The following is a 15,857-nucleotide window of genomic DNA, read 5'->3' on the forward strand; positions in this document are numbered from 1 at the left end:
TTCAAAGTAATTACTCCATACTTTGAAAAATTGCCACATTCTTGATATTTATTTTCGATGTTCTTACCAAAGTCTTCCCATGGCTTTTGTTTAGCTAGCCCCACACAGTGTTTAGCTTTCTTACATTTCTCTCTGTATTCTTTAAGAACACAAGCTAACTTATTTGCCAGGAACTTTTGATATGCTTTCTTCTTTTCTTTCACTTCCCCTTTAACTTCCTGTGTCCACTATAGAGCACTGATTTTTCTATCCTTGCAGATAACCTAATGCCACCATCTCTCCACATGCCTCTCTGGCTGAATCCATCAATGTTTTCTTCAGGACTTGCCACTGAATCTTTAAGGTTTGGTTCCTGTTCACAAACTTTTTTTTTTTTTTTTAAATAATGTCTGTGTATTTTACAGTTCGCATCTGAGAGCTGCTCAACTTTTATTCAGTTTAAAATTTTCTTACATGTTCTTCTTTTCAATATGAAATTCAGTTTTTATCCTGTTCAAGACAAAATGGTGATCACTTCCAATTTCAAATCGTCTGTACACTCTAGTGTCCTATACCAGAGAGAAAACATCGCTATCAACAATAACATAGTCATTGAATCTTTCTTATTCCTTGCTTCTTCTCTCCATGTGAATTTGTGCACATTTTAATGTTGGAACATGGTGGTAGTAATAATCAGTCATGCCCTGAGCAGAAATCCAACAGGTATTTGCCATTATTATTAGCTTGGCTCTTTTCTCCAGATTTTTCCAATACATTTTTGTATGTCTGATAATCATTTCCTGCTCTGCTATTTAGATCCCCAATGAGGAGAACTTTTCATTTTTCATTGTGTCAGTTGCCTTCTCTAAATCCTGAAACAATTCCTCCACTTCTACCTTAGTAGGACTTTCTGTGGAACCATAGGCACAAATAAGTCTCATTGTCCAGTTCTCCATTCTGATATTTACCCACATCACTCCACTTGAAATTGCCTGCCATTTAAGATGAGTTGCCTCATATTTAGTGTTGAATACTATGGCTACTCCTTCTTTTCCTTGATTGTCATTGCATGAATATAAACATTTTGTATTTATTGCTCAGAAAGATCTCACCACTTTTTGTCTTTTTTGTTCCAGTCACTCCTATTATGTCAGTCTGTTAGATATCTAATCTTTCTGCTAACTCCATTTCTTTGTTTCTTATGTTGATAGTACCAATCTTGAACTCTAGTGATATTGAGTTGGGATGTGTTTTAGGATTTGCTCCAGTAGCTGACTTTTCACTGTTCGCCCGGTTTTCCTGGCAAAAACAACAAGTGTCTTGTTTAACAGGGCGACTCCCCAGCCAGCATGAAAGTCTGTCATGTTGTACCATCATTTTATATTGTGGTTTAAGTCAATAAGAATACAATTTGGTTGGCTAAATCCCAAATTGCCAACCCATCCTCGTTCGTTAAGTATCCAGATAGATACCTAACAGGGTGCACCACGAGAAGGTGAGAATTAGACATTAGGTCAGAAGCCCTGGTCGGTTCTCCACATTCTTTTAAATTCTATGTGGAGGTCTCTTCTCAGTTACACAGTTCGACCCTCGACCTTCATATTAAGGTCATCATTTGGAGTCTACACATATAAGTATATAGAGACAAGCTATATTACATTTCACACAGTACGCTAAAGAGACAATGATTTAATCAGCGATTATTCTACTGGTCCGACCTCTAGTGAAAATAACTACATCAAAGCTATATTCTATTTAAGATAACATCAGAGAAAAAATTTTTCATACAGATAGTTTTATTACAGCAAAAATGATGTCCTAATTTAACATGAGAATTGTTATATTAGATTTAAGATCGTGGATTACCTATATTTATGGGTAGAATATGTGCATTCCACATATTGGATGTATAGGATAATTATAATGGTACTACATGAATAAGTTACACCATTAATAACCCTCGATCAACAATTTTCTCCAAATTAATCTGTTATCTGAAAAGACTCCAATGTTATATATTTCTGTCCTTTAAGACACTGTTTACTGTATCAATCCATCTACATCTGGGGTTTTTTCCCTGACAAAAAAACTTGTTTTGCTAATCTTTCCTCTCCATTTCTTCCTTAGAAGAAACCTTCTGTGAAACTATAGGCACAAGTTTCACTGTCCATTTCCCCATTTTGAAGTTTGTCCACATAACTCTACTTGAAACTGCTTTCCAATCAAGAAGTTTATACTTCATGTTCAGTGTTGAATGCAATCTCTACTCCTTCCCTTCCTTGATCATTATTGCCTGAAAATAGAATCCTATACGTATTATTTAATAATATTTTACCTGTTTTTGTCTTGTTCTTCTCACCTGTTTTGTTTTCTTCTTTGTCTCAGTAATGCCAATTATGTCGATGTGGTACTTTTCCAATTATTCTGTAAATTTGATTTCCTTTCCATTAATACTCCTTATACTGATGGTTCCTATCTTCAGTTCTTCTGATGTTGGGTTTCTTCTTCTAGAATTTGCATTGGAGTTTGTTCCAGTAGCTGAGTTTTCACTGTTTGTCTTGGTTCCATGACATAAACAGGGTTTTGTTTAACCCAGCCAGCCTGAAATCTTATGTTGTACCATCATATGCATTTGTGGTTTAAGCCAATAAAAAGTACAATTTGGTCGACTAAGTCCCAAATTGCCAGCCCATACTCGTTCATCCAGTACCCAGTAGATACCTATTAACAGAGTGCACAACATGAAGGTGAGGATTGGACATGAGGTCAGAAGCCCCAGTCAGTTCTCTGCATTACTGAAAGGCAATGTGGAGGTCTTTCCCAGTTATTTGGCTTTGACCCTTCAAGCAATCCCATAAAAAGACAAAGGCAATGAAAATAGGCAGAAACACTGAAAACTCAAACTGCATCCTGAATGGTGAACCTATAGAACAAGTAAATCATTTTAGCTATTTAGGCACAATTTTCAGTGAAAATGGCAAATTAAATATGGAAATAGACAACAAAATTAGAAAAGCTGATGTATGGTAGGAAGTCAGCTGAATAAATTTATATCGAATAAGAAAGAAATCATTCAAAATGCTAAATTAGCTGTATATAAGACAGTGTTCAAACCGGTTTTTAACTTATGGATCTGAGAGCTGGGTTAGAAATAAAATACTTTAGATAAAATAAAAGACTGGAGACATATGAGAGTTCTGAGAAAGATTAGTGGAGAGAACAGATGGCATCAATGGCAGTATCACATTAAAAATGAGAATATTAGGAAAGAACTTGCTATTGTTGGCATTCAGTAATGTGTTAGCAGAGCTAATCTAAGGTGGTATGGTCACTTAAGTAGAATGGGAGAGGAAAGATGTTACAGCTGTTATTCAATTTAGTTAGAGAATCCCGGAGGGCAAAGCCAGTAATAATAATAGGTATTTGCTAAGGACATGGATAAGTTCACATGGAGAGAACACACAAGAAATAAGAAAAGCCTCATTGGCTACGTCATCGTTGATAATGATATCATAAAGCTGCTTCAGTACACAAGAGTGTACGGAGGATTTGAAATTGGAAGTGACCGTTACTTAGTACTAACCAGGATAAAGATGGATATCACATTGAAAAGAACAGTATGTAAGAAAGTTTTTAAAATAATTAAAGTTGAGCAGCTTTTGCAGATAAATTGTAAACTCAATATACAAACATTATTGAAGAAAAAGTGAAACAAATCAAAAACAAGAACCAAACATTTGAGTCTCATTGGTAAACTCTGAAGAAGACATTGATCGATTCAGCTAGGGAGATATGTGGTGAAGTTGTCTGTAAGAATAGAAAATAAGAACACCATGGTGGACACAAGAATTTAAAGAAGCAGTCCTGGAAAAGAATAAAGCATACCAAAAGTTCCTAGCAATAAGTCAGTAGATGCCCTAAAAAATACAGAGAAAAATGTAAAAGCTGAGCTGTATGTAAAAGTAGCTAAACAAAGTCATGGGAAAACTTTGGTAAGGCGGTGGCAAAATGTTCTGGAGGCTATTAATGAAGCTTAGAAAATACTGTAATCAAATATCATAATGGTAATATGAAAATTGAAGATAAGGATATCCTAGATGTATGGAGTAATTACTTTGAAACTTAACATTCTTTCAAAGTAAACCAAACAATGACTGAACCATACTAAAAATTTTTCAAGAGGAATGCAAAGAGGAGTACATATCACCACTTGAGGTAGAAAAAACTAAAAAACTTGAAATGTAGAACGGTAGCTTGAATAGATGATATTCAACCAGAAATCCTAAAATATTGAGGTATAAAAGTTTTGCAGTGGCTACACTGCATAATTCAGAGGAACTGGTCCAAATTCCCAATGATTGGACTAGAGCTCTCATAATAGCCATCTATGAAAAAGGGAATAAAGCTGAATGTGAGAATTATAGAGGAATTTTTCTACTGAGAGTTTTCTACTCAGTAGAAAAATCTGTGGTTTTCTACAGATTTTTCTACTGATGTGCAGGTAAGATTTATGTAAACATACTTGGAAAAGAACAAGCAGGGTTCAGGCCAAATAGAGGTTGTCAAGATCAGATTTTCACTTTAAGACAAATAGTTGAGAAATCATGGGAATATCACAATGATCTTTATTTAAGTTTTGTAAATCTGGATAAGGCATACAGCAAGGTTCCCACAGAAAAGCTTTTCAAAATACTGCAATTATATGGGGTGAATGGAACATTACACAGAGCAGTCCATAATCTATGTTTAAGTTGTCAGTCAGCAGGTAGAATTGAAGGTGATACAGGAAGATGGTTGATGTAAAAGCAAGGGTAAGACAAGAATGCATATTATGTCCTCTCTTATTCATCATATATATGGATCACATTATGGAAGAAAGTGGCATTAGGCTTGATATTAGAATTGCAGATGTCAAACTTAGCTCTTTGTTTTCTGCAGATGATGGTATACTCTTAAACACATCTAGTGAAGTCTCCGGGATTCTCTAACTAAATTGAATAACAGCTGTAACAAATTTGGCATGAAAATAGGCAGGAATAAAAATAAAAAAAATTATGAAAATAGGCAGGAACATAGGAAAGTTCAGCTGCATTCTGAATGGAAATCCTATAGAACAAGTAAGATATACCAGTTATTTAGGTACAGTTTTTAGCAAAGATATTTCTTTTGGTGTAATGTTATTTTTGGGAGATTTGGATTTACTTAGAATATTAGTCACATCCAACTGAATATTGTTAGCTGCTGTGGTTGCAGGTTCATGGATACCATGTTCTATGCTGGTCATAATTTTTAAAATGGTACTCTTTTGTGCTTGATGGCTAAATTATAATTTAGCCATCGAGCACAAAAAAATTATGCCCATGACCAAGTGCACTGACTGTGTCCTCTGAGAGTGTTTTGCAACAATAGATTTACTACTGCTTAATCTTGACACCTGCCAAAAGATTTTAAGCACTCAACATTCCTACCAATACCTAAAAAATCAAAGCCAATCAAATGTGAAGAGTACAGAACAATCAGTCTGATCATTCAGATAGCAAAAGTTATTATATATCATCCTAAAATGAAATAAACATAAAATCAAAATGGAAATTGATGAAACTCAATCTGGTTTTCAGAATGTTGAAGAGAAGAACTCTTCAACATTTGAACTAATATAGAAAGATATCTGAAGAAGCAGAAAGAAGTCTACTTATGTTTTATTAATTACACAAAGGCCTTTGACAATATACAACATGAACAACTCAAATGCATCAGAAATTTTAGGAGTAAATGGCAAAGATACCAGATTACTGATAAATCTATATTGGGAGCAAACTGCCTCAATAAAAATATCAGGAGAAATCTCGGAGGAATTCCCAGTAAAGAAGGGTGTCAGAAAGGCTGTGTTCTTTCTCCTATATTGTTTAACCTTTATACTGAAAATATTTTCCAGCAATTAGAAGAATTTAAAGGAGTCAGCCTAGGAGGCAGGAATATAAACAACTTTAGATATGCAGATGATACAGTACTGCTAGCTGAAAATAAAAAAAAATCTTCAAAACCTATAAGAAGAGATGCTGAAGCTAAGTGAAAAATATGGACTTAATTTCAACTTCAAAAAAACTAAAACCACGCTGGTAACAAGAGAAAAGGGGATAATACCTGATATAAATATTAAGATCAGAGGAAATACTTTAGATCAAGTAGAGAGATATATATATTTGGGTCAACTAATTACAGAGAATGGAAAGTGTGATAAGGAAATATTAAGAAGAATAGAAATTGTTAGATCAACCTTCATTAGCATGAAAAACATTCTGATCTCAAGGGAAATTCATACAAAAACAAGAATTAGGCTCTCCAAATGCTATGTATAGTCAACACTGCTATATGGAGCAGAAACCTGGACAATATCAAAATATTGTCAAAATAAACTAAAAGCCTTTGAGATGTAGAACCTCAGAAGAATTCTTAGAGTCCCATGGACTGCCAAAAAAACCAATTTAGAAATATTAGATATGATAGGAGAAGATAGGAATCTGTTGAAAACCATTAAGAAAAGGAAAACCACCTACCTTGGTCACATACTAAGGCATGAATCCCTACAAAAAACACTTCTAGAAGGAATGATACAAGGAAAAAGAAGAAGAGGAAGACAAAGAACAGATTAGATGAGAAATATTAAGGACTGGACCTTTTTGTCCTATGAAGAATGCAAAAGAGAAGCACAAAACTGCACATGGCGGAAGCTCATGGTAGTCAATCTCCTGGAAGGAGATGACATCTGACAAGAGATTCTTGTTTGTCATAGTTGTGGTCAGAAATTTGTAAATTTGCAAAAAAAAAAAAAAAAAAAAAAATTTTTTTTTCAGATGCTGGGTAGAAAACCAGTGAAATATTAGTGGGTTTAATAAATGTGTTTTTTCCCTCTTGGTGTTGTTTACCATTAAGCATTATTGTGAATAATGAATGACACCTAAGCCTTTCTTTATGGACATTACTTTAATTTGGATACCAATGATCCAGCTACACAAAAGTGTTCTGAATCTCTTTTTTATAACCAATTGCTGTTCTCCCATTTATGTGCTAAAACGATTGTGTGTGTGTTTGGTGCTGTAACTATCATATATTTTAAACAAAAGAAAGATTTTTTTTTTATTTATAAGTGAATACAATATGGTCAGTTTTTACTGTAACAACTATCATTATAACAAAGTGAAAAATCCTGATTAAAATCTTATAACGTTACCCTAAAAGAAATTCACTATTACGAACTAAAACAGATGTCTCATAGCTTGTGTGCATTTTGCTATACTTAATTGACTGATAATTTACATATCAGTTGAAAGTGGAGGAAAACTGATTGATTATTCAATTATTAAACATATACTAGTTATAACTATATGTCATGTAAAATATTGTTCTATCTTTAGAAAACAGAGAGGTAGAACTTACAGTTCCAGATTGTTTGGATAGTCTACCTTCAGATCTACACCAATATGTAGAAAAAGACAACAATGCTTTGCAGCAAGAAATAGAGCAGTGGGATGCAGAGCAAAGTCGTAAAAAAGATACTTCTACTATGACTACTATTATTGGACCAGGAGGAGATGGTGATTGCACAATATTGGCTGAGAAGAGAATAGGTATATTACAGTACATTATTTATAGATTTGAATCTTTTATGGTTAGAAAATAATATCTTGACAAAATCATGAAAGGATTTTTTGACATATCTTCTTTGCTTGTTCTGCTCAGATTTTGAAACTTAGTAATCTTTATAAAAGATATTAAAAAATTACTGATTTTTTTTTGTTAAGCATTTTTAAGCATTAAGCAGCAGAAACTAATGTTTTGCTAAAATACAGATTTCTTGAAATAATGTTCATCTGATGGCATTCTTAGCAATTATAAATTATGAACTTTGGTTGTGAGTCACCTTAGTATTGCACCACTTAAGTGATTAAATGCCACAATCTTCTAATAGCCTGAGACATGAGCACTGAGAGGCAAAATTTTATCATGCTCAATATTGGATGGTGATAATGTGTTGAACTAGACTGAATATATATGATTTATTTGTTGGATGTAATCTTGATGTTTGCTCCTTTTCTCAGTAGAGCAGTCAGTTTGAGCCATATAACCTGATACAATGATTTTGATTTTTTTGTCCTTAGTGATGTATTAAAAAAAAAAAAAAAAGAAAGTTTTTTCAGGCACAAATGGAGTAGCAAACTGAAAAAATGCTCTCAGTATTCTGGTAGCTGGTTCTGAAATTTCATGTACATAAAAAATTGGATTCCTTTCTTCAACAGGCTGTAAGAAGAGGAAGAGAAGGTTGTGATATCCCTCCAAATGTCTTTTTACCCAATTACATAGGGTGGCAGGTTGTTTAATAGCCTTGATGCCAGACACAGTCAATAACTCTAGAAATGTCAAGAGCAACAGCACAAGTTTCTCTGAACCTTTCCATGGTATGGTCCATAAGTTGGTGAAGTAAGCTAAGAGGTCAACTGTGAATCTTGAATAGTGAAATCTATACTGGTGGTTACTGATTAATTGATTCAAAATTAAGGATGGAAAATCTCACGTAAAGAGATTTTTTTAATAGTATAATTTTCGCCTGTGTGTCGCAGTACATGTTAAGCTGAAATGAAACAATAACTGACAATTCCAAAAAGCACCACCTAAGTAGCTAATGTAAGATAACTAAAAAGGTCAATAAAATTTCCTAACAACAACAACAAAAAAAAAAAAAAAACTATATATATATATATATATACAATAAAAAATTAGGAAAGATTAGCTGATTTGTAAAGTACTATCTCCCATAAAGGGGATAGATGTAAACCATCAGATCTGTTTAAGTTAGGAGAGGGGAGTAAAGTTTCACATGTTTCTTTATAAAACCGTTCTATGAGGAACCAACTTTTGTGAAGGACTCTTGTCTTTTTCCAATGGACTCTATGTCTGGTTAAGATGGCATGTTCTGAAAGTCCAGACTGTTTAGGTTTAATGTACTGAATATAAGACTGGTGTTCTTCTAGCCGAATAGAGGCAGAACTTCCTGTTTGTCCGAAATAAATAATCCACAAGAGCAAGGAATCTGGTAGACACCTGGATAATTAAGATGTGGAAGCTTGTCCTTAGGAGAAGTAAGAAAGGTCGAGATTTTTTGACTAGTCGAAAGGCAACAAAAATATTCAGTGGTTTTAAAACTTTTGCTATATGTTCACTAATGCCGTGTACATAAGGGATAGGAATGCATGTTATTTTTTCTGTATTTGAAGAGGAACACACATTAAAACTACCCAAAAGCTCTCTTGATGAAGGAGTTCTTGTATCCATTAGATAGAAAGGAAGAAGTAATATATTGCAGTTCTTTCTGTAAGAGATCATCTGAAGAACAAAAGGAGTTGGCCGATGAACCAGTGTTTTAATAGTTCCTGCCTTTTGACTGGGATGGTGATGAGATTCAGCATGGATATAATGGCCAGTATGAGTCTTCTTTCTATAGACTGAGAAATGTAGGTTACCATCTGCTTGGCGAAGAATTAGAAGATCTAAAAAGGCTAACTGCTTATTTGATTCTATTTCAAGAGTAAACTGGATTCTTGGATGAAGTGCATTTAACTTAGTGAGAAACTGTTAAAGTTCGTCAGAAGAGCCATTCCAAATAGCAAAAATGTCATCGACATATCTGAACCAATGAGTAGATTTGGGAGAAATATTGTCAAAGTACGTTTTTCAAAATGTTCCATAAAGAAGTTGGAGATAGCAGGAGAAAGAGAATTGCCTTTTTTGGAAATTATGGAGTCAACTACCATGTTTGAATAAAAACTTTAGTTTAATATTACTAAAATTTTACAATTCGACGTTTCGACCTTTATGTCAAGGTCATCTTCTGGAGCGTACAAATATACACAAGAAACAAGCTATACTACAATCATACTGGTTCGTTAAAGACACTGACTAACCGCTACCACAATTGTTGGCCTGACCTCTGGTGAAAAAAAAAAAAATGAAATAAAATTTTAAAAAATTTAAAAAAATTATATATCAACGCTAGAGTCCTATTATTTGTGTTGTCTACTATATACATATATTAACATCATTCCATCCAGTTGGAGTGGAATGGTTTCTAATACTAGCAGATTGGCTAGAGTCCTGACTTATGTTGAATCTTTCATATTAGGTTGGCTGAATGTGTGCCATCCAGATCCTTGGAATTTTCATACCATCTTTATTGTTGATATTTGGGTGGTTTATCAGGATTTCGCAGGATTCTTTAAATTTTCTTTCGTACCATGCTTTTGTGCAGTGTAAAGAGCAGGTGCTTTTCCAGTTGATTTGGTGTAAGGTGTTAAGTGCATGGTCTGAGAGGCCTGCTTCACCATAATGGTTATATTTAATGTGTTCTTTCTTGCGTATAGGGATTGTCCGTCCTGTTTCACCAATGTACGGTAAGTTACAGGTGCAGCGGATGCAACAGACTCCAGCATGTGCTAATGGGATGAGAGGATCCTTAGAGGAGCTGAATATGGTTTTAAGTTTAGTGGGTGGTTTAAATGTGGCATTGAGGTTATAATGTTGTAGGATTCTCTTGATTTTTTCTGATAACCCTTTAATGTATGGGATGGCTATGGTTTTACTGTAATCTAGATTCGTTTTTGTTGTGATTTTATAGAGTATTTTATTGACAGTATTTTTGTTATAGCCATTGTTTATGAATGTGTCACTAATGATTTTTAGTTCTTGTTTCAGGGCTTGTTGGTTAGAGCAAATAGTTGTGACTCTGTTTTTAAGGGTGTTTATGACTCCATATTTTTGTGCTGGGTGGTGGTATGAATTCGCATGTATGTATTGGTCCGTGTGTGTCGGTTCGGTAGACCGTGAAGGATAGACTGCCTGAAGGAAGACGTGTGATTAGTGTGTCTGGGAACGGGAGTGAATTTTGGTTTTCGATTTTGATGGTAAATTGTATGCGTTCGTGTTGTTTGTTTAGGTGGCTGAGGAATGTGTTTAGCGTTTGTCGCCTGTGCGGCTAGATCGCGAACACGTCGTCAACGTATCTGAGCCAGATTGTCGGTCGAAGCGTGGCGGAATCAAGAGCCCTTTGCTCAAAGGTTTCGATGTAGAAGTTCGCGATTGGGGAGGATAATGGTGAGCCCATGACTGTACCTTCCTTTTGTAGGTAGAATTTGTTTTGCCACACGAAGTAACCGGACTTTAGTACGTGGGCAAAGAGGGCCATAATGTCGGGCGGAAATTTGTTCTGTAGTAGGAGAATTGTGTCATTGATGGGGACATTAGTGAAAAGGGCAGAAACATCAAAACTGACTAATATGTCATCTTTGTCGAGTGTTATGTTTTTGATTTTGTTTATAAAGTGTTGTGTGTTTTTTATGTAGGAGGGAGAATGACCTACCAACTCCTTGAGTGTTGCCGCTAATTTCTTGGCTAGGTGGTAATTGGGACTGTCTATTCCTTCCACTATTGGTCGAAGGGGTACATTTTGTTTGTGTATTTTTGGAACCCCATATATTCTGGGGGGGCGGGCGTAGTGGGGTTTGAGTTTTTTAACTGTGTCTGGTGGCCAAGAAGTGACGGACTTTAGTAGTTTTTCTGTTTTGTCCTTTATCCTTTTTGTTGGGTTATAATTTACCATTTTATGTGTGTTGTTATCGGCTACTAGTTGGTTCATTTGCAGTATGTATGTTGACCTGTCAAGGACCACAGTGGCACTGCCTTTATCAGCTTTCGTTATTATTATGTTTTGTTTGGCTTTTAATGATTTAATTGCTGCTAATTCTGTTTTGGTCAGGTTGTTCTGTATGGTTTTCTTGGTATTTAGGACATTACTGGTTTCTAGTCGTATTTTGTCTGCTATGTTGTTAGGTAGGGATCTGATGCCTCTTTCAATGTGGTAGATAAAATCCAGTTTGTTTAACTTTTTAGGCGCTATTGCGTAGTTCAGTCCTTTATTCAGCAGCGTGAGTTCGCCGTTGTTCTGGGTGTGTCTTGATATGTTAATCACATGGTTCTTGCTTGTCGGTGGTTAGTCGCTCCTTGTCTCCCTTGTTTGTTGTTCATTGTTGTTTCTCGGGGATGAAGTCCTCTGATTGGCCGCCATATTTTGCCGTTGTTTCAACCTGTGGAATTTTTTCTTGAGTTTTTCTTTATTCTTTTCCAGGGTATGCTTCGCCAAATTGTCAGTAATTCTTTCAAGTGTTTGTAGAATGTCTGGATTAACATAGTTCGATAGTTCTGATTGTAATTTAGAAACTAGATTTTGTGTTGTAGCTAGGTTTCAGCGGGCTGTTTGGATCTGTTCTCTAAGCATTGCTTTTTCTGTGCGTTTATAGATACGGAGTGCCTTAGCGGACGTAAATTTCTTTTTTAGCCTGATGCAGATCGGAATGAGGTTATTATCTCTGCATCTTTTTAAAAAGGCCAGTCGATTGATCAGGAGAGAAATACGAATCTTTAGCTTACCATAGCAATTGCAGCGCTTGTGGGTATCATTTCCATGGATGATCTGAATCCTTTCTTTTAGGCTTGCACGGTGATCCGAATGCATTTTTGGAAATTATGGAGACAACTACCGTGTTTGAATAAAAACTTTAGTTTAATATTACTAAAATTTTACAATTCGACGTTTCGACCTTTATGTCAAGGTCGTCTTCTGGAGCGTACAAATATACACAAGAAACAAGCTATACTACAATCATACTGGTTCGTTAAAGACACTGACTAACCGCTACCACAATTGTTGGCCTGACCTCTGGTGGAAAAAAAAAAAAATGAAATAAAATAAAATAAAAAATATATATATCAACGCTAGAGTCCTATTATTTGTGCTGGTAAATTATAACCCAACAAAAAGGATAAAGGACAAAACAGAAAAACTACTAAAGTCCGTCACTTCTTGGCTACCAGACACAGTTAAAAAACTCAAACCCCACTATGCCCGCCCCCCCAGAATATATGGGGTTCCAAAAATACACAAACAAAATGTACCCCTTCGACCAATAGTGGAAGGAATAGACAGTCCCAATTACCACCCAGCCAAGAAATTAGCGGCAACACTCAAGGAGTTGGTAGGTCATTCCCCCTCCTACATAAAAAACACACAACACTTTATAAACAAAATCAAAAACATAACACTCGACAAAGACGACATATTAATCAGTTTTGACGTTTCTGCCCTTTTCACTAATGTCCCCATCAATGACACAATTCTCCTACTACAGAACAAATTTCCGCCTGACATTACGGCCCTCTTTGCCCACGTACTAAAGTCCGGTTACTTCGTGTGGCAAAACAAATTCTACCTACAAAAGGAAGGTACAGCCATGGGCTCACCATTATCCCCCCCAATCGCGAACTTCTACATGGAAACCTTTGAGCAAAGGGCTCTTGATTCCGCCACGCTTCGACCGACAATCTGGCTCAGATACGTTGACGACGTGTTCGCGATCTGGCCGCACGGGCGACAAACACTAAACACATTCCTCAGCCACCTAAACAAACAACACGAACGCATAAAATTTACCATCGAAATCGAAAACTAAAATTCGCTCCCGTTCCTAGACACACTAGTTACACGTCTTCCTTCAGGCAGTCTATCCTTCACGGTCTACCGAAAACCGACACACACGGGCCAATACATACATGCGAATTCATACCACCATCCAGCACAAAAATATGGAGTCATAAACACCCTTAAAAACAGAGTCACAACTATTTGCTCTAACCAACAAGCCCTGAAACAAGAACTAAAAATCATTAGTGACACATTCATAAACAATGGCTATAACAAAAATACTGTCAATAAAATACTCTATAAAATCACAACAAAAACGAATCTAGATTACAGTAAAACCATAGCCATCCCATACATTAAAGGGTTATCAGAAAAAATCAAGAGAATCCTACAACATTATAACCTCAGTGCCACATTTAAACCACCCACTAAACTTAAAACCATATTCAGCTCCTCTAAGGATCCTCTCATCCCATTAGCACATCCTGGAGTCTGTTGCATCCGCTGCACCTGTAACTTACCGTACATTGGTGAAACAGGACGGACAATCCCTATACGCAAGAAAGAACACATTAAATATAACCATTATGGTGAAGCAGGCCTCTCAGACCATGCACTTAACACCTTACACCAAATCAACTGGAAAAGCACCTGCTCTTTACACTGCACAAAAGCATGGTACGAAAGAAAATTTAAAGAATCCTGCGAAATCCTGATAAACCACCCAAATATCAACAATAAAGATGGTATGAAAATTCCAAGGATCTGGATGGCACACATTCAGCCAACCTAATATGAAAGATTCAACATAAGTCAGGACTCTAGCCAATCTACTAGTATTAGAAACCATTCCACTCCAACTGGATGAAATGATGTTAATATATGTATATAGTAGACAACACAAATAATAGGACTCTAGCGTTGATATATAATTTTTTTTAATTTTATTTCATTTTTTTTTTTTTCACCAGAGGTCAGGCCAACAATTGTGGTAGCGGTTAGTCAGTGTCTTTAACGAACCAGTATGATTGTAGTATAGCTTGTTTCTTGTGTATATTTGTACGCTCCAGAAGATGACCTTGACATAAAGGTCGAAACGTCGAATTGTAAAATTTTAGTAATATTAAACTAAAGTTTTTATTCAAACATGGTAGTTGTCTCAATAATTTCCAAAAATGCATTCGGATCACCATGCAAGCCTAAAAGAAAGGAAAGAGAATTGCCCATTGCCGTTCCTTCAATTTGTTTATACAACTTATTTTTAAAGGAAAAATAGCCAGAATGTATTACAAAATCAAATATTTTTACAATGTCTGAAGGAAATTCCTGTTGCAGTAGTTCAATACTTGATGAAGGAACATTTGTAAATAAAGAAACAACATCTAAACTGATCATGATATCAGAAACGTCCAAATGAAGATTTGGAATTTTATTTTTGAAATCTAAAGTATTTTTTATATAAGTATCAGTTCTTCTAATTGAGGAAGTGAATAAATTTTATAAAAATTTTGTAAGTGCGACAACCTATACAATCTACAACTGGCCTCAATGGAATGCCTGGTTTATGAACTTCTAGAAGACCATACAATCTAGGTGGATGACCGAAGAAGGTTCTAAGTTTTTTCTTTTGATCTTCATTCCAAGTCGATACATTATCTATAAGAGAATTAAATCTATTCAGTTGGCTCCCGCTAGGATCCAATGTAAGAGGCCTATAAGTTGAATAGTCGCGGAGTAATAGGGACATTTTTCTCTCATATTCCTTCCTATCTTGAATAACTACAGCCTTCTCTTTATCATATTTCGTAATAATTATTATCATCATCATCATCAAATTCCTGACATGTACCCTCAAGGGGTGTACAGGATATGATAGCACTACATGAAAAATTTACATCATTACTAACTTCCTATCTACAATTTTCCTCCAAATCAGTCTGTTACTTGTCAAGACTCCAACATTATCATAATCTCATATTTCTGTCATCTAAGGCACATTGTACCTTATCAATCCACCTATATCTTGGTCTTCCTCTGGGTCGTTTTCTTGCCAACCTGGCAGAGAACAACTGTTTTGCTAATCTTTCCTCACCCATTCTGTTTAAATGACCATACCACCTGAGATTAGCTCTGCTAATGCTGGATGCCGACAATGTCAAGTTCTTTCCTAATATCCTCGTTTTTAATATGATATTGCCATTGATGCCATCTGTTCACGCCTCTAATATTTCTCAGCACTCTCATATCTTTGGTCTCTAGTCTTTGGTCAAGTGTTTTACTTCTGACCCAGCTCTCAGATCCATAAGTTAAAACTGGTTTGAACACTGTCTTGTATACAGCTAATTTAGTG

At 35.5% G+C, this 15,857-nt stretch overlaps 1 protein-coding gene across 1 annotated transcript in view; it reads left to right on the plus strand.

Moving 5' to 3' along the window:
- The window catches only part of LOC150093978 (ubiquitin carboxyl-terminal hydrolase 25-like), a 551,531-nt gene that overhangs the window by 423,766 nt on the left and 111,908 nt on the right, over positions 1–15,857 (plus strand). The window contains exon 17 of the mRNA XM_090413163.1: positions 7,395–7,607. Coding sequence (XP_090269289.1) covers positions 7,395–7,607 — 213 coding nt within the window. The remainder of the gene's footprint in view (positions 1–7,394; positions 7,608–15,857) is intronic.

The sequence above is a fragment of the Typopeltis vanoorti genome, chromosome 23, assembly GCF_054136105.1.
Source record: "Typopeltis vanoorti isolate ZY-2024b chromosome 23, IOZ_Tvanoo_1.0, whole genome shotgun sequence".
In the NCBI taxonomy this organism is placed as follows: Eukaryota; Metazoa; Arthropoda; class Arachnida; order Uropygi; family Thelyphonidae; genus Typopeltis; species Typopeltis vanoorti.